Below are 22,166 nucleotides of genomic sequence, written 5' to 3' on the forward strand. Positions count from 1 at the left end.
TGACTTCTTATAGGAGCCACATGAGCAAGAAAATCACCCGTTCAAAAATAGGGCTTTTATTTTCATGTAAAAAAAGAGTAAAAATGGAGGTTTTTTCTGCTCAGGTTCTGACAGCCACCAGCTGCTGGCCCCGCTGCCTGCATATATCTCAAGCATTGGAGGGGAGAAAAGTCAGATGATTAAGACAAAAGCAATGCACAAGGCTAAGACACTTTAGAGAATCTCTGCAGGGATGAAGCTCAGAACAAAGCAGCCTGGATCCTTCTCCATTAAAAGGGGTTAAAATCCTGGCTCAGCACTACCCCTGCGACAAAGGAGAGACCTCCTGCCCTCAGTGAGCCACCCCAGATCAGGAAATTAGGACAAGTCTTTCTGAAACCGTTCAAGCCCCACACCCAGTGCCCCTTGCAGAGCTGCCTCTGGCCAAGCTTTTCCCAATGAGGACTCCAGTCCCAACAGCCCTTTAGAAAAGCATACTGGCCAGCCACCCTCTGGTCGCTTCACTTCTGCCCCCCAGCAGCATCCACACTTCCAGCCTTCCAGAGCATATTAGGTATCAAAACCAGGGAAGGCAGCAGAAATCACTGTGGTCCCATTCCAACTGGGTAGAGAAGAGCAAAGAGCCAGCAAGAGGTACACGCTGACAAGGTCACTGGGTCTGGGGATCAGTCAACAACTAACAAGCAGGTCCCCGCACTATAAAGCAAAAAGCAGGGATTTAATTCTAATCCTTTTATGAGAAAGTTAAAAAAAGTACGGAAGAGTATCTGGGTGGACTGTTTGATCTCATCTAGCTGAGGGTCAAGCCAAGCATATGACCAGGGTAAAACAAATCAGGGCTTTTCAAAAAACCAATTTGACTGTCACCATCCAAACAGGTCAAGACAAAGCCAGTCGTCCAGACACCAACACATTCTGTGACTGTCAGATAACAGCTCCAAACTTTGTAAAAAAGGAAGAGAGAGGCAGCACAAGAGGGGAAAGAAACGTTATTCCTCCCTCTCAGGGTGAAAGCAGAGACACCAACTAAGGAGCTACAGCTTCCCTGAAGATACCACTTCTATTGGCAACACAGTGTTCAGCTTTAGAGAGCAATCCAGTACAGGGGGAGTCAGGGACCCCGCTCCTCTGGCAACCCTTAAAACAGGATGAGGAGGGGTACCTGAGCAGGTACCTGGGCAAAAACACCCGGCTCACTTGTATACGCAGCAGAACAGGAACATGTAACTTGCTGGCCCCTCTGCTACGCAGCCAGTCCTCTTTTTCCTGAAGTCCTCAGACTCCTCCCTCCCTACTGATGAGGTCGCCTGCTTTGGACAGATCCAGTAGTTTACTCGGAGTTCTCTTCTGCCTCCTTTTGTTTCTTCTTCTTCTTCTTCTTCTTGGTGCCTGTCTCACTGGTCTGTGAAGAGATTGGAGGTCAGTAAGGAATCAAAAAGGAATCTTTCACTGCTCATTTCAAGAGGAACAGCCCCACTCCAGACACACTGCAGGCTCTCCTTACCACCATACAAGCACTCAAGCACAATGACTGAATGCCAGCACCACGCCAGGCACTATCCTCCCACCAGGGCCCATTACAGCGCACCAGAGCAGAGGTGGCCTGGCAGGAATGTGTGCCCACCACCTGCCCCAGGGCACAGATGGCTGCTTACCCCATCCCTGCCCCAGTGCAGATCTACCCCCACAAGCCTCACCTGCCCAATCGCCCACCACCCTCAACCAGTTCAGTTTACAAATGCACCTACATAGACATCTTTTCTACCTGTGAGGAGCCTGGCATTTTGGGGACACACAGAGCAGGATGCTGATGAGTTTATCCTGGAGGTATTAGGGACAGACAGCAACCTCTCCCATGCTTGGACCATACCATAGCAGCACCCAGTTACGTACCACTTCTATTTGCTCTTCTGCACTCTCAGCTGCCTCTTTGGCCTTCTTTTCTTTCTTCTTCTTTTTCTTTTCCTTTTTATTCAGCTCCTCTGGTGGTGGGGTGGCAGGGGATGGTGGGGTCACAGCCTCCTCACTTTCACTCTCCAACTCTCGCTTTCTCTGTTAGGGGAACACATTGTCAGGCACGCCATTTCCAAAGGAGCTCAAATGATGGGAAAACTGTTGGCAAGCTCTTTGCAACTATTTTGCCTGATTCAATCAAACTTCGCAGTTAACAATGCTTTGAGCAGGAGGGTGAGCTATAGACTGCCAGTGGTCCCCTCCAGCATACCCTGTCTAGGATTTGCTTCTGCCAGAAATGCACCCCATTATTTCTCAGTGTTTCCTGTACCCCAAATGCTCCACAGTTTGAAACACTGATGGACCTTTCCAACTGCATGCCCAAGCCCCGACTTAGGGAACTTTAGATGCAACTCTTGCATGGACATTTCTGCAACTGTCTGTAGTCTCCAGAAAGGTTCCCTGGCACAACAAACCTCCATTGTGGCTCCATACAACATATTTCCTTGGACGCTGTAGTTGTACACAAGTCAGAGCTCCTCATTCTCATACTGTGCTACAGGACTTGTGCCAAAGTACAACATCCAGACACTGAGGGGTAAGGCCTGAAACAGGTCACCCTACAGCTAGCTCATGGGCCACGCAACCAAGACTCATGTTGGGGCACTAGGCTCCCAGAACATGGAACAACGCTGTAAAACAACCAACCAAAGCAGCACACAATCCAGCACCCAATACCAACTGCCTAAAGGAACAGGTGCGTAACCACCCTTCACCAGGCCCCAAACAATCTTACAGCCAGAGAACATTAATGACACTCACTTTTGGAGCCCTCTCCAGCTCTGAAACAGTTTGGGGAATGACAGCTGCGTCTTTCTTGGAAGCATCCCTGAAAGAGAAGATCCTCAGGCTGAGCAGGACAGCCACTGCCTTGCGCTGCTCTGCACAAGTAGGAAGCCCTGTCCCCCTCAAAAGGGCTCTGAACCCACACCAGGTGCTGGGTGGGGAGGCTAGTGTGGGGAAGACCTGCAGCCTGCACCAGGGCCAGCTGTGCTGGGCAACAGCAAGGCCTTCCCCATTTCATTTAGCAGACTGACTCCCTCTAAAACCACAAGCACAGGCTAGAAAGGGATAACCATCTGCTCCAGGCCTTTCCCTCTGGCACTGCTCACTAGCAGCATGTTCCCTGGGACTGCAAAAAATGCCACTGCACCCCATGGGTCTGGACAGCTGACAGCCTTGGGCCAGGCCTAACATGTTCCAAGCACAAACAGCAGCACCCATCCCAGCCCTCACTGAATGGGGCTCTCCACCCACCATGTGGGAGCCACACACCCCATACCCACCTGTAATCCACATACCCCTTCTTCCAAGAATCCGGTGTGCTCTCATTGGGCTTTCCATGCTTGTCCAGCAGCCCCTTCTGGATCATCATTTTCTTTTGACTGGCCTGAGAGCAACATGCAACAAGTCAGACTGCAGCTCCAGGGGGAGAAATGCTCCCTGGGGCTTCAGCCACTTGGCCTAAGAGGAGGTAATCCAGGAACAAGCCAAGCCAATAACTACAGCATTATTAATTTAACAGTCCTCCAAAGACCTTTGAACAAATTGCACAAAACATCCCCTGCACAGCAGCCTACAAATCTGACATGAGGCAGTAAATAAGGCCTAATTTGTGGGATAAGTAACAGCAGCAGAGCAAGATGACTCTGCACATCGTGCAGCTCAGATCTTTGCCTGGGTTCTTCCAGCTTAGCGACCTGCCACATTTCAGCTGAACCACTCCAGCTGCAAATGCAAGGCTTTGCTAAAGGCTCCAAGATGCCTGAACGGGCCCACATTACCTCACATTTGCTGTGACACAGATCTGCATGCATTCCCACAGCTTTCTACATTTCACCTGAATCACAGGAATGGAATAAGCCACAGCAGCTTGATGCTGAGTTTTAAATCTGAGCTGCATTACTCACCACAGTGAAATGCCAGGCTGGCTACAGTTAAGCTAGAATTTCTGACCTGCTAATTTCCATGTCTACCTTGAGACAGGAGAGGAACCGAACAACAGATATTCCCATTGCTCCTGTCCTTCAGGCACAATTTAGTGTCTCACAAGAGTTTGCATCGTGGCACTGTTGCAGTTGCACCAGAAGGAAAAGCAGCTCCTTGCCCAGCCCCTCCAGAACCATCAGTATGGGGTGATAGATGAAGGTCATCTTTGCACAGAGTGCTAATGCCATGCACTTCACATCATTTGGCTCTTTACCAGAGAAGGGCTGGTGCTGTACAGACCTGAGAAGCCCACAACTGAGCACCAGTAGCAGCCCCAGCAGATCCTCGGGTAATGCTGCCCAGGCTCTGTTGGAAGGGTAAGCCTCGCTACCACCAGCACTGGGCTGGTACTGCCCAGCACTGGGAAGCACCACCATTGTGGCTCCAGGAGAGCATAGCAGAATTACACCAAGGCTCTGGAGAAGACATGGCTCAGCTCTGCCCAAGGGGCAGCGAGTCCCATATTCCAACAGCTGGGCTCCCACTACCACCTTGGGACTGACCGCACCCCCACGCCACTCACCTTGGGACCAAGACCCCATTTGCGGGGATACGTGTCTCTCTCCATGATCACTCTCTTGATCTTTGCCACAATGCCATGGTCACAGGTAGAAATGACTGCTGTGGTCATCAGGGCAATGGCTGCAGAAGCAGGCAGAGAGTTCATTAACTCTTTAACAGCAGAACTGTGACAGCAACGCAGGAACCTGCTGCATTCAGCCTGTTCTTCCTCTGTCAGCATAAAGAGGAGCAACAGCCCCCACCTGTGCCATTTCACCTCAAAACCTCACTGGAGGTAAGTTCCCCCGAGATGACCAGAGTGCAGGCAGTATAAACAACAGGGCGGAACAGCTTGGCTATGTTACACCTCCAAGGCCTCTCAGTCCCATGAGCATAAGGCTGTGCAGCACTGAGCACCATGACAGACCACCCATCTGTCAGCATCTGCCACCTACACAGCTTCTTTGAAGACCCTGGCTAGACCAAAGCACCCTTTCAGGTCACTTCACAGAAGCTGGTAATTGCTCAAGTCCTTTTACACACATCTAGTCATTGAGTGTGATGTGCCAGGTAGCAGCATGTGATCAGACATCATCCCTCATCTCAGTGAGGATGGAGCCCCCCAAAGAGGGGCTCCAACCCTGCCAGCACCACTTCGCTCCTGCAGGCAGCCAGCCACACACCACAGCAGCCCCCAGTAGGACACTGGGAGGCTGAAGGGTCTCTGGAGGCTGCACAGCACGCAGACCCTAGAACAGGAATCGGGGTGCTGCAGGAGGGCAGCACCACTGCACTCAGAGAATGGATAAACTTTGTCATCACCTCACATACAGAGCATACCTGAGCATCAAGCAGCTGAAACCAGGCTGAGGAACTCCTTACACCTTGCCAAGGAGTGATGCAGCCGCTGTTTTGTAACATCCTGCCCAACATCAGCTACATTGGGCCATACTAACCCACAGGTCCCATCAGGAAACACTATTTAAACCTTTTGTGCATGGGGGACTCATTTGTTATACATTCACTGGAACATAAGTCTTATTTCTGCAGTTAGCTGGGCACAAGAAGAACAAGGAGTTTCATACCTAGGCAGATAGCTTCTCCTTTCGTGGTGATGACAACAATCTCCTGATTAAGCTCAATACCATCTTCATACCTCAGGACACCAGGTAGCATGATCTTGGCTCCATAGCAAATGGCATTAACCTGAAAATATAGGGATCAGGAGGGCTTATAGGCTATCAGAGAATAAAAACAATATAAGAAGTGCCTCTAATACTTTAGCTTCCTATTGCCATTACTGTCCCAGCAGTAATATCCCTTACATATCTATTTCTTATTGTTTACTGTATAAAACTCAGGGCCTTTGGAAAAAGCAAGCAAAGCACCTATCACAGCAAACAACACATGAGATAGATCTCTTATAACCATCAGTATCCTCCTAAAGTGAGGAAAGCAGCTTCTCTACCGCTCAATTCCTGGCTCTTGCATTGTACTGCTGATCTGGCAGTGGCCCATACTGGGTCCTGCAAAGCTCACAATCAGGACAGCTCCGGACACCATGTGGATCCTGATCCCCCTTTTATTGTATTAGATGTACAAGTGCCACGGTTTAACCCCAGCCAGCAACTAAGCACCACACAGCCGTTTGCCCGCTCCCTGCCCCCCAGTGGGATGAGAGTCAGAATTGGAAGAGTAAAAGTGAGAAAACTTGTGGGTTGAGATAAGAACAGTTTAATAATTGAAATAAAATTAAGTAAAATACTGGCAATAGTAATAGTAATACTACTAATAATTAATAAACAAAGTGATGCACAATACAACTGCTTACCACCTTCCAACTGATGACCAGCCAATCCCCAAACATTGATCGCTGCCCCCCAGCCACTTCCCTCAGGACTAGTGTAAGCATTACTTAGTAACAACTAAAACATCAGTGTGTTATCAACATTTCTCATACTAAATCCAAAACACAGCACTATACAGCCTACCAGGAGGAAAATTAACTTTATCCCAGCTGAAACCAGGACAATAAGTTAGGAGAACACTTTGCAGTCTCTGGCTGTCAACTGTTGCTATCTCAGGAACTCACCGCACTGTCTTTCATGACTAGCCGCTTGTGGGAAGTCAGCAGTTTCTCCAACGGCAAGATAACTCTTCGCAGGTAGCTGTCATCCTTGTTATTGTCGTACTGCCACTGTGCATCCAGTACATCGTGCATAGTCACCATGTTGTCCTGCAAAGACACAATCCCTCTAAAACTCTCCCACCAGCCATCAACTCAACACGCACAAGAAAACAACTGAAATCCAACAGCAAATAGTGTGCTTAAAGGGAGTGAAAATCAGATGCCTAACTCAGAAGCATCAAAAAAGCGGCCTAAAAGAGGCAAGAATGCTTTCCATCAACAGCTCGAGGTCAACCTGACTTGTGCTACCACAAACTTCAACCTTCCTAATCTCAGATAGCACTTGGATCTAGTGTATAAGCACGTCCACATGAAACTTTGAAGTATGACCAAACTTAAACAAATACCTGGGACTCAGACAAAGATTAGCAAGTAGAAGTCTAAATTAACCAGCTCTTCAATCTGTGACATGGAATAAATTCTTGAAGCAGCTGTAAGCACCCAACACCTGGAATTCAGAAATGACTGCCAGTGATTACAGCTGTGGTAAGAGCACAGAAGGGTGGGGAAGCACTTGCACTCTGATACTCCTGCTTTGCAAAGAAAGAAGTTAGTTCTAGAGTTTGGACTGGCAGCAGGATCCAGCTGTGACCAGACTGAAAAGACTGTACAAGTGTTCCAAGATCACACAAGACTATCTCCCAGGCTCATTTTTATGAGCTACGTTCCCTGCATTGCGCCCTGACACCAAGCGGCGGCAGATTGCTAAGGAGACAGCTCACACGCCTGAAATCATGGCACATGTATGGTTTGTAGGCTGAGAAACACAGGCGGCATAAAACGAACTTTCAGTCACCGTGGTGCACTTCCCAGTCACTCATTGTCCCAAAGCTTAATTACCAGAACAGGGGCAACACCCTGAACTGAACTCAACACTTTGGTTACAGACCATCTATGGCAAGAGCTCCCATGTTTTCAGGGCTATTCACAAAACTCCTCCCAGCCGCCATGGACATATACTGTCTCCTAACACTGTAAAACTAATACAGTTCCAAGGAACTCTTGCCATTCTGACAATTTCAACTTTGCTGGTTATAGTTAGAGCTACTACTCTACCTTCTCGCCCAGGATGCCTGAGCGCACTCTGCGGAGCTCTTGCATCTGGCCCCCCACACCAAGCAGCAAACCAAGGTGAACACAGAGTGTTCGGATATATGTTCCTGCTTCACAGCTCACCCAGAAAATACCTGAAATGCAGGACAGGACAGAATAGTATTTAAATACATATCCAGAAGCTCCCTCTGAGAAAAGCCATACGTCCAACCCTTCACAGAGCCATCAGCCTGGGGTGATAGATGAAGGTCATCTTTGCACTGAGTGCTAATGCCATCTAATTGACATCATTTGGCTCTTCAACAAAGGATACAGCAGTACAAAATATAGATGGGATTTGCTTCTCAGCACGAAGTGATGCATGAAGCAGTTACCACTTGATAGTGGTGAGGATTTATGTCTTAAGACATCTGCCAAGAACACAAAGCAGCCCATTTCACTGGAAATTTTATCAGCTGTCAGCTTAACAGAAAGAAGGCAGGAAAGCCTTGTTTTACCCAATCTTCTCTCAGGATCATACTCCACCAACTTGCTCTCATAGATGGTTCTGACTCTCAGTTGTCGCTTGACAGCAGCAATGAGGGGTGGTCGCTGAAACAGTGCGCCTGTCAGAGTTTCTATTGCCTGAGGGTAGAAGCAGAAGAAGTAAGAGCTCATGGCCCTAACACAGGAGCACCTTGGGGTCTGCAGCAACTACAAACACTTCTGTGAGCAAGAAACCACAAGATTCATCATGATTTGGTGATGTCATATTTAATAAAGATGATCTGAACCAGTGATGTGGTGAAAATGCTACCCCAGCTGCTAGTGAGCACTTCTGGGCTTTTTCACCAAGTGGCAGCATGTGATCAGACATCATCCCTCATCTCAGTGAGGATGGAGCCCCCCAAAGAGGGGCTCCAACCCTGCCAGCACCACTTCGCTCCTGCAGGCAGCCAGCCACACACCACAGCAGCCCCCAGTAGGACACTGGGAGGCTGAAGGGTCTCTGGAGGCTGCACAGCACGCAGACCCTAGAACAGGAATCGGGGTGCTGCAGGAGGGCAGCACCACTGCACTCAGAGAATGGATAAACTTTGTCATCACCTCACATACAGAGCATACCTGAGCACCACACAGCTCCTACCCTCTCATCTCCCACCTATGCTGAACACTTTGCATGTAAAGTGCCAGCATGGCTAAGAGCATGCCGAGACTTACCCTGGCAAGCTGAGCCTCACTTTCAATTGCATTGTGCAGCCGAACAATTCCCACATACTCTTTGCCTGAAAGAACGACAAGAGCAGTCAGGAGTGGCCACTTGCATTTAATGTTGACCTCAAAGTCCACACTGCTTCACAGCCACACATCCACAGAGCCCTAAAATTTTTAGAACCACCTCTCCCAGGAAGTGCACATACTTTATTATGGAATTCTTCCAACAAACTAAATCTAAGCTACATTTACTTCTTCACCAAGTTGTGTTTCACTGGACTGGTAGAGGCTGAGGTTGTTAAGTTCAGCTAGTAGGTGAATCCAGTCTGTCAGAATTGTTTTCACTGACTTAAAATAGCACAAGCCCCAGAGAAGCAATCACAAAATATACCTTGTGACAGCATGGGTGCACCCTCATTGGCTTGGAGCAAGAAGGATAAGCAACCCTGAAGCTCAAGGCACTGAAGACAAAGGGTAGCCCTTTCAAAGACTGGAAATCTTCACTTTGTCTCCAAAAGCGCTCTGCACCTCCTCAGTCACTCAGACCATAAATGGTCCCAGGTGATAAACATACCTGCACTCTGCTGAGATTTGACCAGTCGTGTTGCTCTCTCAATGCACACAATAAGGCACCCAGTCACCTTAGGATCCAGAGTGCCACTGTGTCCAGTCTTCTCTACTCGAAGGATGCGTCGGATCCATGCAACCACCTCATGGGAAGACGGATTGGAAGGCTTGTCGAGGTTAATAAAGCCAGACCTATAGTGCAAGATGACAGAGTAGGAGCTAAGCATCAGGGCAAACACAGCAAGAGCGCAAAAAAACTCCGACAATATGTGTGATGGCTGCAAAGAAATGTATTTCTATACAGCCAAATAAGTGATGAGCCTCACAGCTGCTCTCAGCAAGCACGTGTCAAGCTGCTCTGTGCACAGCAGGTGATATGTTCCACGGTCAAAGAATTATCTTCTCCCCAGACTGCTCATCACTACTCCGAACTTAAATCAAATGCTACAAACAAACTCCAAGCAGTCTCAAAGCCTAGCAGACCAAAGGACCTTCCATAAGACCCCAGAGGATTTCTCAAGCGTTTGCATGTCCATCCACAGACCAGCCACAACCCCAGAACAAAGCCAACTTTACAGAAAGTGACCAGTAGGTCCTATTTAGACATTTGTTAGTACAAGGCATCAAGTCAAGCAGAAAAGTACAAGGGGAACCCAAAACATAAAATGTTTGAAGATATTAACTGTGAAAGAAAAATTAGCCACTCTGGTCCTTAACGTACTCACCTCACATAGTCAGAAATCTCTCTCTTCAGAGGATTAGCACCAGAAGAAAGAGGTGTGTAGTGTGCTGTCATCACATTTAATTTGTCAAAGTTCTACAAAATTCAAGCAAAAGTTACAAATATTCTTGAGTTTACCTTGGTTTCAGCGTTGTTGTGCCCCAATACATCTCCCCAGTTACACAATGTCCGACTTGTGCATTTCAGTGAAGGAGCCTCTCCCAAAATTATGACCCAACAGTGAAACCAGGTTTTAGAGAAAGAAACATAAGCCCTGTGCTGAAAGAGATGGGAAAGCAGCAGAACACCAACCCCTACAATGCACATAATTCCAGTATGCCCCAGAAACTCAGCACAAGCAACTCAGAAGTCTAGCGCAGACCACAGGCTTGTGTAAGACCAAAATAAATAGCTGAAGAAATCTGGTGGGTCTTTAGAGGAGACAGCAAACTTAGAAGGCAGGCAGGCAAATGATACTGCTGGACAAACTTTATAATGTGCTTTCTGCATACAGAGGGTTTGCCCCTGCTTTGAGTGTCATGCTTGCTGTTTCTTGGCAGCAGGGTTACACAGAGGAGGACGTGCATCTCCAGGAGCCTGCACTGAGAGAGGACACAAGAAGGAGCAGGAACAGGGATGGGCCCCAGGGCGTCTATAACCGGCTCTACCTTCAGCAGCAAGGGCCACTGAGACGTGTCCAGCTGGGGGATCCGGGATTCGGGCTTGATGAAGAACTCTTCTGTATGCTGAATATCCTGAAGGCAGGTGAAGTTAACTGAGATGAGAGAGAGGAAACCCAGAGACACGCGCTCCCGCCCGCTGCCACGCGCCGCCACCACGCGGTCCGTGAACCGCCCCCGGAGCGGCGCTCCGCTGCTCGCCACGCAGCGCGGGCTCTGCCAGCGAGGCGGCCACGCTCCCTCGGGTGACGGTGGGGGCGAAGCACGTCTGTGCACGCTGCCAGGCACCGCTACTGCCAGCTCTATCCCCGGGCCCCCCGGACCGTCCCGCCGCGCCGCCAGGGATCGGGCTGGGATCCCCAGTCAGCTCCCCCGCCGGGCCCGCGGCCCCACGCTCACCGCTACGTCCTCATCGGGAAGTAGCCGCTTCTCCTTCTTCCGACGCTTCTTCGCGGTGGAACCTGCGGGACCAACACGCTGAACATTCCCTCCGAGGCCCCGCCGGCCCCACCGCGCCGGGAGCGGGGCAGGCCCGGCAGGGCGCCCGCTGCCGACCCTCCCCACGCGGCGCCCTCGAGCCCCGCCGGAGTCTCCCTGAGCCCCTTCCCGCCTATTCACGGCGCGCCCGCCCCGGCGGTTCCCGCCGCCACGCACCGTCCCCGTCCGCCATAACCGCGCCGCGTGCCGCCGCCGTAGCGCAGGAAGCGGAAAGGCCGCCCCTTCCCGACGAGCCCCGCGCCAGCACGTGACCGGTCCCGCCCAGCGCTGCGCGCGTCCGGGGCCGCCGAGGCGGGGAGCGGTGGCTGCGGTCGCTACAGCGAAGGCGGGCGTTAGTGACGCAGCGTGCGGACCCTCCCGTCTAGGGGCGAGCTCCGTTTTGTGCGAGGGAACAGTGACCGTTCCTGTACCCGCGACGGGATGTCCTGCCCTTGCCTCCCTGCTCGCACTGGTTGAAACCATCCCGCTTGTACCGTTTTCTTTTAGATGTTTTTGTACCCTGGTACAAACCTTGCCAGTCATTCACCTCCATCTGTGCGGCTGGTCCTAGCAGAGACGAAGGCCTCAGGCACAGCTAGGTGCCTGCCAAACGCTATTTCTGCTACTGGTCTGGCCTAGAGGACCAGGACAAACCAAAAGGTACCTTCAGCACAACATAAAGGTAAAAATTAAAAAAAAATAAAAGGAGCCCTCAAAACAACGTGGAGCTCACAAAATGCACGGGAACTCTGCTCACTCAGACCCGCCCCCAGGTTGTAGCAGCTCCATCTTTTGGAGAGCTGTGGAAAACTTCATATAACATTGAGGTTCACAGCTTGCCAGCCAGTGAGCATGGTGGGACAGATACAAAACACGCCACAGTTTAGAATTAACTACCGCAGAGCAACCTGATGAGGAAATAACTTGTTGCTGCTGACATTTGCACAGGGCACCTCATATTTTGGGATTGGCAAGCATTAGTGGAGAAGGGGGAGGCAGGTGCAGAAGGAGGGACACTTGAATCTGTTTTCTCTTTGTTACTTTTTATAAAAAGGAAAGACCTCTCTCCTTGCCTCCATGTTACCCATGTGACTGACAGCGATTCCACATTGGATTTGGAAGTTTATACAGGAAATATTTCCCTGAGCCCAAAAGTCAACATCTGCCCAGTGAAGCACAAGGATTTCTACTTCCTACAGTTTCTTCATAGCAAGTTCACTATCAACTTGAAAAACACCTGAAATATCCTTGAAGCAAGCAGAGGACTAATGGCATGGCAGTATTAGAAGTGACAGTGGATTCTAGCACTTTGTATTCACGTGTTGATGGGGAAAACCCACCATACGTGGGAGAGGGTATTTTCCAGGCTGCTTTAACCAGCAGCCCAAAAAGAGGTTTCCGGGGGAGGAAAGGGTGATGAAATGCTACAGAGAACCTTTTCACTGCAGAAATCTGAGTGTTTCCTTACGAACAGGGTAGTTAGGCAAGCAAAATTATTTATTTTTGTGCAACTTTCAAGAAAGTAAGTTAAAATCCTAACAACATTGGCTCCAGTCTTCAGGACACTAGGAAACGGCCTCTCAAGCTCTCAGAGCTGGCACATCTGCCTCCTTGTCAGCGGGTCAACAGCAGCACCAGCTCACAATGAACAGTGTGAGGAAACATGTCAAAAGGAATAGCCAACGCGGGGGCAAACGGCTCTCCTGCCAGCTTCTTCCCTGGGTCAGATGGGCAGCACAGCCTGTGCAAAGAAGAGAGCATCCTTGAGACCAGTAGCAGAAGCCTTCCCACACACGGCAGCACAGAGGATGCACTAAGGAGGTATCGTGTGTTTGGCTAACATCCCTCAGAGTCTGCAGCTGACACTGGCTGAAGTCTGGAACCATCAAAACTGAACCCCAAAACAGCTCTGAAAGCCTCATGGACAAGCCGAGGAGTCAGTGGCAGGTTTAAAGCTCCCTTTCTCACAAGCCATCCCAGCTGAAAGACACTGTAAAAATTATCCTCACTTTTGTACTACCTTCATTGGTTACCTGCAGACAGATTTATCACCTGCAAACGGGCCTGCCCCAGATAAAGAATTAGCTATATGCTTAACCCTAAGCAGGTGACTAATCGCCTTGGCTTCACTGCATTGGCTAGGGGCCAGCCTTCCTGCAGTGAACCCAGTGGACCCCGTATCCCACGCTGAGATGTGCTGTTTTGTTGGGGAAGGATGCACAATGCCATTATAGCATGTTTGCGTTATTTTCTATCCCTTACTGATGCACTAAAGCATCCTGCTGGAACACACAAAACCCAAAGAACACCCGCTACCTTAAACCAGCAAGTGCAGCTTGCAGGTAAACACAAAGTGACACAGAAGCATAAACCACTTCTGACCATGCACTGACTAGTCCTGGGTCACACCTGCAGAACTCGCCCAGTGAAACGCAGTCACAGCAAGAAACCTTCCTAGGCCAAGGGCAGTTACTTATGTCCTTGTCTGGACATAATAGGGTCTGTCACTAAGGTCAGTGGAAAGGAAGAGAGGAGGGTGCTCACTCAAGAAAGTTCCTCATGGCTTCACCCTCTGGCTTGCAGGAGATGTAGAGCAGCCTTCGGATGGACTTGCAGTTTCGGATGGCTCGCACAACCCTGTAATCTGCAAAAACAGATACCGTGCTTTCCCAGTGACCCCCCACCACCGTGAGCTCTCCAGAGCAAATGATTGCACAGCAGGCATCACAGAGCTGCACTGAACTGTCAAAAAGACAGGGGGAAAAAAGAATATACACATTTGGCCATGTCCCCTCTCAGATGCAGGCTCTTGGGAGGCCAGGGATGCAACCCACGCTGCAAACAGCTCAGCCAAATGGGCAGGGTAGAGCAGCGGGCAAAATCTCTCTGCTTCCCAAGGGGATAAAGGATGAGAGAAAAATTCCTAATTAAGCAGAGGCACATAAAACCTTCCACACATACTTGTGAGACCACATCTGGGCACCAGGACAGGTTTGGGACTTCCCAGTACATGCTGGAGCAAGTCCAGCAGAGGCCGCTAAGACAGTTAGAGGGCTGGGGTTATTCAGCCTGGGGAAGAGAAGGTGAGCAGGGATCCATCTGCTACCTTCAGGGGCCTCACGGGTGATTACAGAGAAGATGGAGCCAGAATCTTCTCAAAGAGGGACGGAAGAGCATGAGAGGCAAGGGATGCACTGCAGCAAAGGGAAATTCTTATTAAATACACAGGGAAACATTTCCAGGAGAGGGTATCCACCCTTGGACACATTCAAACCTCAGCTAGGCTTTAAAGCCCTGCACAACATTATACAGCTCTGAAGTTGGCCTTGCTTTAGTTGGGAGATTGCACCATAGACCTCCAGAAGCTCCTTCTCTCCTGAATAATTCTGTGAGCCGATGAAAGATGGAGAAAAGATTAGAGCTGTCTGCTTTAGAGAGAAAGCATGATAAAGACCCTGAAAACAGCAGACTCGATGGGATTTTAAGCTGCTGTCAGCAACAAGGTAAGAAACTAGAGACAAAATGAGCAGAGGGTTTGGAGCCAGTATAACACGTCTCACAGAACTTGTTCAAATTCTGTTTTCAAGGTGAAAATAAACAGCATATTCCCTCACGGAGCCCAGCGCGAGATGGGTTCACCACAGCAACAAGGGGTTGGGCATCCTCCCACGATGACAGGAGTTGTGGTAACACGGCCTCTGCCTTTCCACTGTGAAACTCACAGTTTGAAATTCCTGTGAAGCAAAAAGTAACCACGTGAACCGAGCAAAGCCAGTCTCTGGTACCAAATGTTACATGTAACATGAAGTACCGCCCTTTGCTGCATAGAGGTAACTTGTTAGGATCCCTCCACTCCCGCTTCTGATTTTTCAGCAGTTAGTTTGAAACTTTCTGCCACAGCGGGTCTGAACTCACCATTGAATGCTGCATTCCACCTGGCATCCTCTATTGCCTTCTCCACCACATCAATACCAATAATCTTGGACACTTGGTGAGCGAGAGAGAGACCAATTGTGCCTGGAAACGAGGGATACAAAAATGCTCTGTACATCCATGCTGAAGAAACAAGCCTTTAGATAGCAGGGATCATTTCTGGCACGCAAAGTGCCAGCCCTGCAAGCCAGGCTCACACGGCCACTGCTCACCCGTTCCACAGCAGATGTCGAGGAGGACGGTGTCCCCACCAGCCTGACTCAGCTCCCCGACCGCCTGGTACAGAACTTCTGCCGCACCCGTGTTTACTTGGAAAAAGGCATCTGGAGAGATGCGAAACTTCAGGCCAAGCACTTCCTCAAAGATGTGCGGTTCCCCATGGAGGAGCTGGAAGGGGGACTGCTCGTGGGAGCAGCGTGTCATGGTGCTAGCAGAGCACACAAAAACCAGCTGTTAGAAGGCAGCAGAGAGGCAGCTGATTTTCACTTCCACTCCCGGGGTGCTCGTGTGCAGGGGAGGATGGTTCTTCCCCCACCAACTTTTATTTCATGCAAGCCCTTCAGCAGGATCAAAGAATTTAGATTCTTTGTAAGGGATATGTAACTTGCACAGCCTAGAATTCATTAAAAGGATCAAAACTCATTCACAGAAAGCAGCAGTCCTAGGGTCTATTCCCCAGCTTTGCTGCTAATGCGATTTGCTGTCTTGGGAAAGCCACTGTAGTTTTTTTCCTTTAGTTTCCCAGGCTCATAACTCCCACAAGCTAGAGCCACAGCTTATTCAAGTATTTCAGGTCTGGAAAGACAAAAGACGTGGCCACCTTAAAACCACGTCCGCAAGAGGCATCCAAACATCTGTTATTCTCTTCAAGCACTCCCTGAACTGGTACAATTTGAATTTGATCAGAGAGTGGGGAGACAAAGAATGTGGCTTTATTTCCACTCTTTCCCAGTGTCAAGATGTATACCTCTCTTGGAAATAAAGTGAAGTCACGGCACAGACTGTTCCGGGTCCGCATGTGAAGAACTCCTTAAGCAACGTTTTCTGAGTAGCCAGTGCCTCCTGTCAACAGTGAGAAAGCAAAACCTGGCTGTTTGGGTAATCTGATAAGATGCCTCTCCCCAGCAACACAGTCAGCCAGCTCAGGCCAGCCAGATACCTGACGTGCCTCTTGCCAGGGGCCCTGTCCTCCACATACTCACCTGGCCCAGGTCCTGGGGGTGGAAGGTGATGATAGCCATGGTGTGGCCACAGCTGGTGGTGCGTACCACGAGCTCGCGCCAGTGTCCACCTTTGTGGAAGAGGATGCAGGGGTCCAGGGGGGAGCAACGGATGAACTCCTCATAGCACTGAGTGGAGAGGAAACAGCACTTGCAGGCCGGCGAAGACAACTGCCCTAGTCTTCACAGAACTCCACACACCCCAGATGGGTGGCCCTTCCACCAGTATCATCTGGTTTCTCTGTCTGATTTCAATACACTGAGTGAAAGCTCTTTCCCAGCTCTTGGAAGACAAGACACTTTAATAATTTCAGTTTGTGATTCTTAGGTATTTTAATAGATTGGCAGGAGTTCATTGTCACTTGATTGACTTAATTCTTTGGGACAGTTTAGGGGCTGCAACGTTAATGTGCAAGTTTTAAAAAAATGTGTCCATCAACCAGAGTCAGGCCTGAAACTTTTCAGAACATGAAAACGGACTTCAAAACCCAGCGTAACTAAAATGACAATGTTCTCCCAAATAAGAGTTATGGCAGTCCCTCTATTCCACAGTCTAGGAACAGACATGACTTATTTACCTGGGCTACTTGTTTGTGTTTTGGGGGTATGTTCTCCATGTGGTTGGCTTTCACACAGACAATATTTCCTGCTGGAGAGAGAGAGGGGGGTATTCAATTGTTTTGTTTCAGGGCAGGTAAACCACTGTAGCATCTGACATGATAAACTGTGGAGAGGCCTTTCCCCTGAATTCTCCCATTGTACCAAAAAACAAACAAACAAACAAAAAAAAAACAACAACAACCAAACAAACCCCAAAACCCCAAACACACCCCAAAAAAACCCCTGGTATCTAAGTGCCCCACTAAATCCTGTGATGTTCTGGGTACCTGCAGTTTGCAGGACCTGCCAGAATCCCCTTTGTCAGTGATTACTGCCACTAACTTCCATGAAGAGGTTGGAGCTCTGGGAGCTTTCTAATTAAATGCCCTCTAGCAGCTCCTGCACTGTTCTTAAACTAAGGGAGCCAGAGCAAGAAAACCAAGCTGGTTTTCTAACTGGAGAGTAATGGTGTGGGCTTATAGTGGCAAAGCAATTTAGGTTGCCTGGAAGACAGCATTCTCACTTCAGTTTCAATGCTAAGCTCTGCTGTCAGAGGTAAAATTGAATTTTTCTTCTAATGAGACAAGTACACAGCGACCCCCCCAGCACCTCTTGCTATGGATGTTGAGAAGCAAAACCTAGCAGCAGTGGTGTGAACAAGCTCACCACCGAGCAGCTTGCAAGGAGCACCCAGCTCACATCTGCGTTGTACAAAATCAAACTGCCTCATGCACCCTCAGCGCTCCAACATCGCTCTGCTGCCTATGGACATGCACACCCTGCTATGCTCTCCCTACTTAGCACAGGCTCCTGGAGCACACCAAAAACATGGGAACAGCATAATTAAGAAAAACAAAGCTAAAGCCTGGAGGGACTGCTACCACAGCTTCATCCTTACTGCTGTATTTAGCAAATTAGAGGCTGGTGTTTCTTAAGAAGCTAATGAATCATGGTTTTGGAATTGCTGCCCCGGACTCAGTGGCGTTTCTGTTGGCATCCCCCAGGACTCAGGCTTCTAATTCGGGGAGAGGCTGTCACAGCAAAGCCTTGCCCCAACCCACCCCACGCTAGCAGTTTTCTACCCAGATCCTTGTCCTGTGCTGACCTCTGCCAGTTCCTACATACAGCCCCACGGTTTTGGGGTTACCATCGGGTCCTTGGTTCACAGAGAAAGTAGATTTGTTTCGGTAGCCATTAATGACAGGCTGAGGGAGAAAGAAGATAAAACAAAGTCTTGTATTAAAAGAAAAAGCAAAAGTAACAGCAGAATGCCAAAACCCAGCCTGGTTGTTCTGTTGGCAACATGGGAAGGTACACGTAAACGTGCAAAATGTGGAAATGGCGCTTGTACACAAGACCCCCAGCACTTCCCCTTGGGAAGAAGAAATGGCTCTCTGTGACAGAATGGTGATGGGTTTATCAGGGAAGGCCTAGGCACAAAACAGGGTTCCTAATCACTGGGCTTCTTTCACTCTGGCAGTCCCAGGCTGCAAAGCAGAAGCTACTGAGGACTGCCACAGACACGTTCTCTGCAACCAAGTAATCCCCACCGTGAGACTCTGGGAGCCGAGTGAGAGACTGTTGGTGGCTCAGAGGGGAGAGCATTCCCACGGAATACTCACCGAAGGGACTACAGGCCGGAGAGGACAGCAGAGTCCACCAGGTTTCTGCGCATCTATGCCCAGCTCCTCAAGACGAGACGCCAGTGTCTGCAAAATCTTCCTCTGGCTTTCATACTTCACCTGCAGAGGAGTCCTAAGCCAGAAACACTCTCACAGGACCACACGACGGTGGGCAGCTCTTTATCACCCACCTCTGGGAAGGCCAACAGGAGGGAATACTGCAAGTGGGATATAGCTCCAGAGAAATTATGCCTTTCTCATCACCGCAGCCACTTGGAGCAACAGGGAGAGAGAGAAATCCTGTGTCTGGGATCCCCAAGCACTGGCTTAGAGCACTTGGTCCAACCTGATGCCCCGGTGAAGCAGCTGCCCCACACTGGACAGGATCACTGCGCAAGTGCCCATCCTCTGTGCTGTTGGTGATCACACACACCACCCACGGGGAACCTCCCAGTTCTATCCTTCACAATAACCAAAGAATTAAAGCAGCAGTAAGCGGGGTCTGAGGAGTTCACAGCACTAAGCTAATAAGATGCTAGGGGCTGTTACTCAAGGCCAATAGGAAGGACAGCTGGTGCAACACGACAGAGAAAAGCCCACATAAACACATCTTACCTGCAGCTGCTCTTGATAGGGAAGTCTTGACAGTGGAGTCACCGCATTCACTAACCTGGAAAGCACAACTTTGCGGTAGTGCCCAGAGCTACTTGCCTCCTGATACTTATGCCATTACATCCCCTCAAGCTGCTTCATGGGCAGGACCATTCTGGTACAGTCTCTGCACCAGAACTGGCTGTGAACATCCAAACTCCCTTTTGCATACCATCCTGGTGCAGAATGCTCATGGCTGGAAGAGGGACCCAGGAACCACAACAACCAGCTCTCCAGGGGACAGGCTGAGCCTTTGGCCAAAGGTTGACCAGCGATGCCTGGGCATCCTGGGTAACCCCGGGTATCTTTCTGACGCCCCTTTACAGGGCAGGACCAGGAACAGCATTCCCCCCCACCCAGGCACCCAGAGATGCCCTGCCAAGCCCTGGGTGAGATCCGACTGCAGGCTGATAAAGCCAGGGGAATGAGTATTCAAATGTTACTGGGGTCAGAAGAGGAGAAAAAAAACCAAAAACCCAAACTGCAGGCAGAGAAGGGAACGGGGGCGGGGGTTTGGGGAAAGAAGATCATGATGTAGCTTCAGATAGGCTCTGTTGTTTTATCCTGCTGAATCAGAGGCTTTGGCTGTCCCTTGCTGCCCCGAGGGCAGCCCAAGTCCCATCTCCCTGGGATTTTCCCCTAAATGAGCAAGCTGCTTCTCTCATCACTCGATGCATCCATCCTGCATCATCTACCCACTCACACTTCCAGCCACTAATACTTCTATTTACTAATGCTGTACTAGATTAAATCCACCACAGCAAAATGCAGTTTGTGTGCAGCAGGCAGGGAATTACAGGCTGCCCACTCTCACTGACCCAGCCGCCCACGCAGCAGCAGTTTAGAGATGAACCTCAGAACTTGCCACTACTCGCATCCGAGGCAGGGAGAGCGGGAACAAAAAACATAAAAGCTGATTTAAAAAAAAATAAGGGGGGGTGTGATGGATGTGACCCAAGCTATCATAACTATCCATCAACTACTGACTCACTGAGCCCATGGGAACCTCACCCCATAGCTGGATAAACTGCTGTTAAGCTTACTGGGATTTTTGGAGCTGCTTCCAAAACTCCCAGTGCCAACTAGTTTCAGGCACAGAACTGCAAAACAAATGGACTGTTACTTCTTGCTGGCCAGTACGGCAACTGCTCTGCTCCTGATCCTTTCCTCTTAAACCTCTTCATTTGTGGTTTCCATTATTCCTATCCCCAGGCAAGCCAGCTGAGCCCTGGCTCTTCTATTCCTGCTGGGGAGAGATGGGTGGAGGTGAAACCCCCAACGCACTGCTCTAACAGCTGCAGGTGCTTGGTGCTTTGCAAGAGTGCTTGGTCATTTTGGAATGGCCGTACCTCTCCTCCCAGGAGGAACCTGGCAGGCTGCAGCCCTCCCTGGCCTTCTTCTTCTCCTTCCACTTTGCTGCTGTCTTCTCTGTCAGCAGGCTGCGGTCCCGACCGGGCAGGCTGCTCAGGAGAGCACTCGAAGGGCAAAGGCGCCGGCACGGTAGCCTCAGTGCACTGGACAGAGCCATGGTGGGAAGGAGAGGGGCTTGCAGCCCTGCAAGCAGCACACGAGCTCGCCGTCAACCTCCCAGAAAGCAGCAGGTCAGCTACACACCTGGAGACAAGCTGAGAAAAACACCACGCCTGCGGCCAGCTCCGCCCCAGGAAATAAACCACTTAGTTTAAAAGTACCCACGGCCGGTCCGACCCAGCAGGTGCCTCTTCGCTTTGCTCAGAGCTGCCGGCCGGCGCGCGCAGCGCAGCGCGGGCCCTGCCCTGGGGCCGGGCAGGGAGCGCGGGAACGGGCAGCTAAACGTGGAGCTTAGGGCTCGGCTGGCAGCGCCCGCTGCCCGCCCTGGGCCCTGCCAGGGCTCCCATCGCTCCGCTCTCGCGTCACGCGACGGGACGCTTCCTCCTTCCGCCCGCGGCCGACCACCTCCCCAGGCACTCGGGTCTCGCGTGGCGGGATGCAGTGCGCCGTGTTTCCGCCGCCCTGCGCGGTGCTTACAGCTGAGAAACCTCCCCAGGCCGGGAAGCTCCCCGCTGCGTTGCAGTGCGGCCGAGCCCCCCTGCCGGGGAGCCACGGCCAGCTCCCCCCCACCCCACGGGGGCTTCTGCTCGGTGGCGAGTCCCACCGCGCTCCCGGGGCCTGTGCCCTACCTCCCGGTGCAGCGGCCCGGCACCCTGCAACTTTCCAGGCCCGTCAGCAGCAACGGGGGCAGTCGTGGTGCCCGACCGGCTCCCTCGCCGTGCTCGTGGCGCAGAGCCCTGGCACCCCCGGCATCGCAGCAGGGCACGCTGCGGCCCTTCACGCACGCACAACTGCTCAGTGTCCAGGCAGCTCTGCAGCGGTGCGGCACCCAGGAGCGCCCCTCCCTGGGGAACACCGCAGAGGATGCCGGCAGAGTGTGAGACCACCCGGCGGAGCAGGGCAAGGGGGCTCCAGCTTACGCCCGCACACGAGGGCGCCACCAGTCCGTGTCGCCGCAACTCCCTCCAAACGGTCTCTGCCCATTTAGGCACCCGGAACAGAGCGAGCAGCACTGGGTGCGATCAGGCTCCGACCCGCCCTGTCCCAGGATGTTAGCGTCCCGGAGAGCTCTGCAAAAGAGCGGCCCTGCACCTCGCAGGACTGCGGGAGACGGGAACTGCCCGGGGACGCACCCCCGCACAGACTCCAGAGCCTCTCCCAGGGTCCTGCTGGCGGACAAGGCTGCGCAGCAGCGCTCCTCAGCTCCGTCTGGCCGGCACAAGTTGC

The 22,166-nt window shown here is 51.0% G+C and overlaps 2 protein-coding genes and 5 non-coding genes across 9 annotated transcripts; all 7 read right to left on the reverse strand.

The window, feature by feature from the left end:
* Positions 1-40: 40 nt before the first annotated feature.
* DKC1 (dyskerin pseudouridine synthase 1) lies at positions 41-11,653 on the reverse strand. Of its 3 annotated transcripts, none has more exons than XM_075106960.1 (15): positions 11,561-11,653; positions 11,306-11,367; positions 10,895-10,981; positions 10,231-10,322; positions 9,513-9,697; positions 8,945-9,009; positions 8,242-8,368; positions 7,748-7,878; positions 6,596-6,739; positions 5,589-5,709; positions 4,526-4,644; positions 3,315-3,403; positions 2,776-2,842; positions 1,894-2,052; positions 41-1,402 (listed from the first exon to the last, which is right to left on the reverse strand). In XM_075106960.1, exons 1-15 carry the CDS (start codon positions 11,574-11,576, stop codon positions 1,331-1,333), a joined length of 1,536 nt encoding a protein of 511 aa, XP_074963061.1. In that variant the 5' UTR covers positions 11,577-11,653; the 3' UTR covers positions 41-1,330. The 3 variants fall into 3 exon arrangements, with proteins under 3 accessions (XP_074963061.1, XP_074963060.1, XP_074963059.1); XM_075106959.1 differs by having other exon boundaries at positions 1,897-2,052; positions 3,300-3,403; XM_075106958.1 differs by having other exon boundaries at positions 3,300-3,403.
* On the reverse strand, positions 4,134-4,209 carry LOC142063460 (small nucleolar RNA SNORD83). Its single transcript, XR_012662773.1, has one exon. It is a non-coding gene; the product is annotated as a small nucleolar RNA SNORD83 (small nucleolar RNA).
* LOC142063457 (small nucleolar RNA SNORD17) lies at positions 5,084-5,330 on the reverse strand. Its single transcript, XR_012662770.1, has one exon. It is a non-coding gene; the product is annotated as a small nucleolar RNA SNORD17 (small nucleolar RNA).
* Positions 7,440-7,574, reverse strand: LOC142063463 (small nucleolar RNA SNORA36 family). The gene has a single exon (XR_012662776.1). It is a non-coding gene; the product is annotated as a small nucleolar RNA SNORA36 family (small nucleolar RNA).
* LOC142063456 (small nucleolar RNA SNORD83) lies at positions 7,965-8,040 on the reverse strand. The gene has a single exon (XR_012662769.1). It is a non-coding gene; the product is annotated as a small nucleolar RNA SNORD83 (small nucleolar RNA).
* On the reverse strand, positions 8,589-8,835 carry LOC142063458 (small nucleolar RNA SNORD17). The gene has a single exon (XR_012662771.1). It is a non-coding gene; the product is annotated as a small nucleolar RNA SNORD17 (small nucleolar RNA).
* Positions 11,654-12,859: 1,206 nt separating the features above from the next.
* Positions 12,860-21,917, reverse strand: TRMT2B (tRNA methyltransferase 2B). The gene is made up of 13 exons (XM_075106961.1): positions 21,569-21,917; positions 20,759-21,034; positions 19,374-19,428; positions 18,759-18,878; positions 18,242-18,341; positions 17,115-17,185; positions 16,519-16,665; positions 16,284-16,378; positions 15,529-15,743; positions 15,299-15,400; positions 14,998-15,117; positions 13,928-14,027; positions 12,860-13,124 (listed from the first exon to the last, which is right to left on the reverse strand). Exons 2-13 carry the CDS (start codon positions 20,935-20,937, stop codon positions 12,998-13,000), a joined length of 1,431 nt encoding a protein of 476 aa, XP_074963062.1. The 5' UTR covers positions 20,938-21,034; positions 21,569-21,917; the 3' UTR covers positions 12,860-12,997.
* Between the last annotated feature and the right edge of the window lie 249 nt (positions 21,918-22,166).

Source organism: Phalacrocorax aristotelis, chromosome 11, assembly GCF_949628215.1.
Source record: "Phalacrocorax aristotelis chromosome 11, bGulAri2.1, whole genome shotgun sequence".
In the NCBI taxonomy this organism is placed as follows: Eukaryota; Metazoa; Chordata; class Aves; order Suliformes; family Phalacrocoracidae; genus Phalacrocorax; species Phalacrocorax aristotelis.

Bases quoted from the DNA above. Each gene is read 5' to 3' on its own strand.
- DKC1 (XM_075106958.1), bottom strand. The intron at 9,698-10,230 runs GTGAGTACGTTA...CTTGCACTATAG, and splicing joins GAGATTTCTGACTATGTGAG to GTCTGGCTTTATTAACCTCG. The intron at 4,645-5,588 runs GTATGAAACTCC...CTGCTTCTGCAG, and splicing joins AGGAGAAGCTATCTGCCTAG to CCATTGCCCTGATGACCACA.
- TRMT2B (XM_075106961.1), bottom strand. From the start codon at position 20,937: ATGGCTCTGTCCAGTGCACTGAGGCTACCGTGCCGGCGCCTTTGCCCT. The intron at 16,379-16,518 runs GTGAGTATGTGG...CACTGTTGACAG, and splicing joins ACCCCCAGGACCTGGGCCAG to GAGGCACTGGCTACTCAGAA. The intron at 15,401-15,528 runs GTGAGCAGTGGC...CCTCGTTTCCAG, and splicing joins CGACATCTGCTGTGGAACGG to GCACAATTGGTCTCTCTCTC.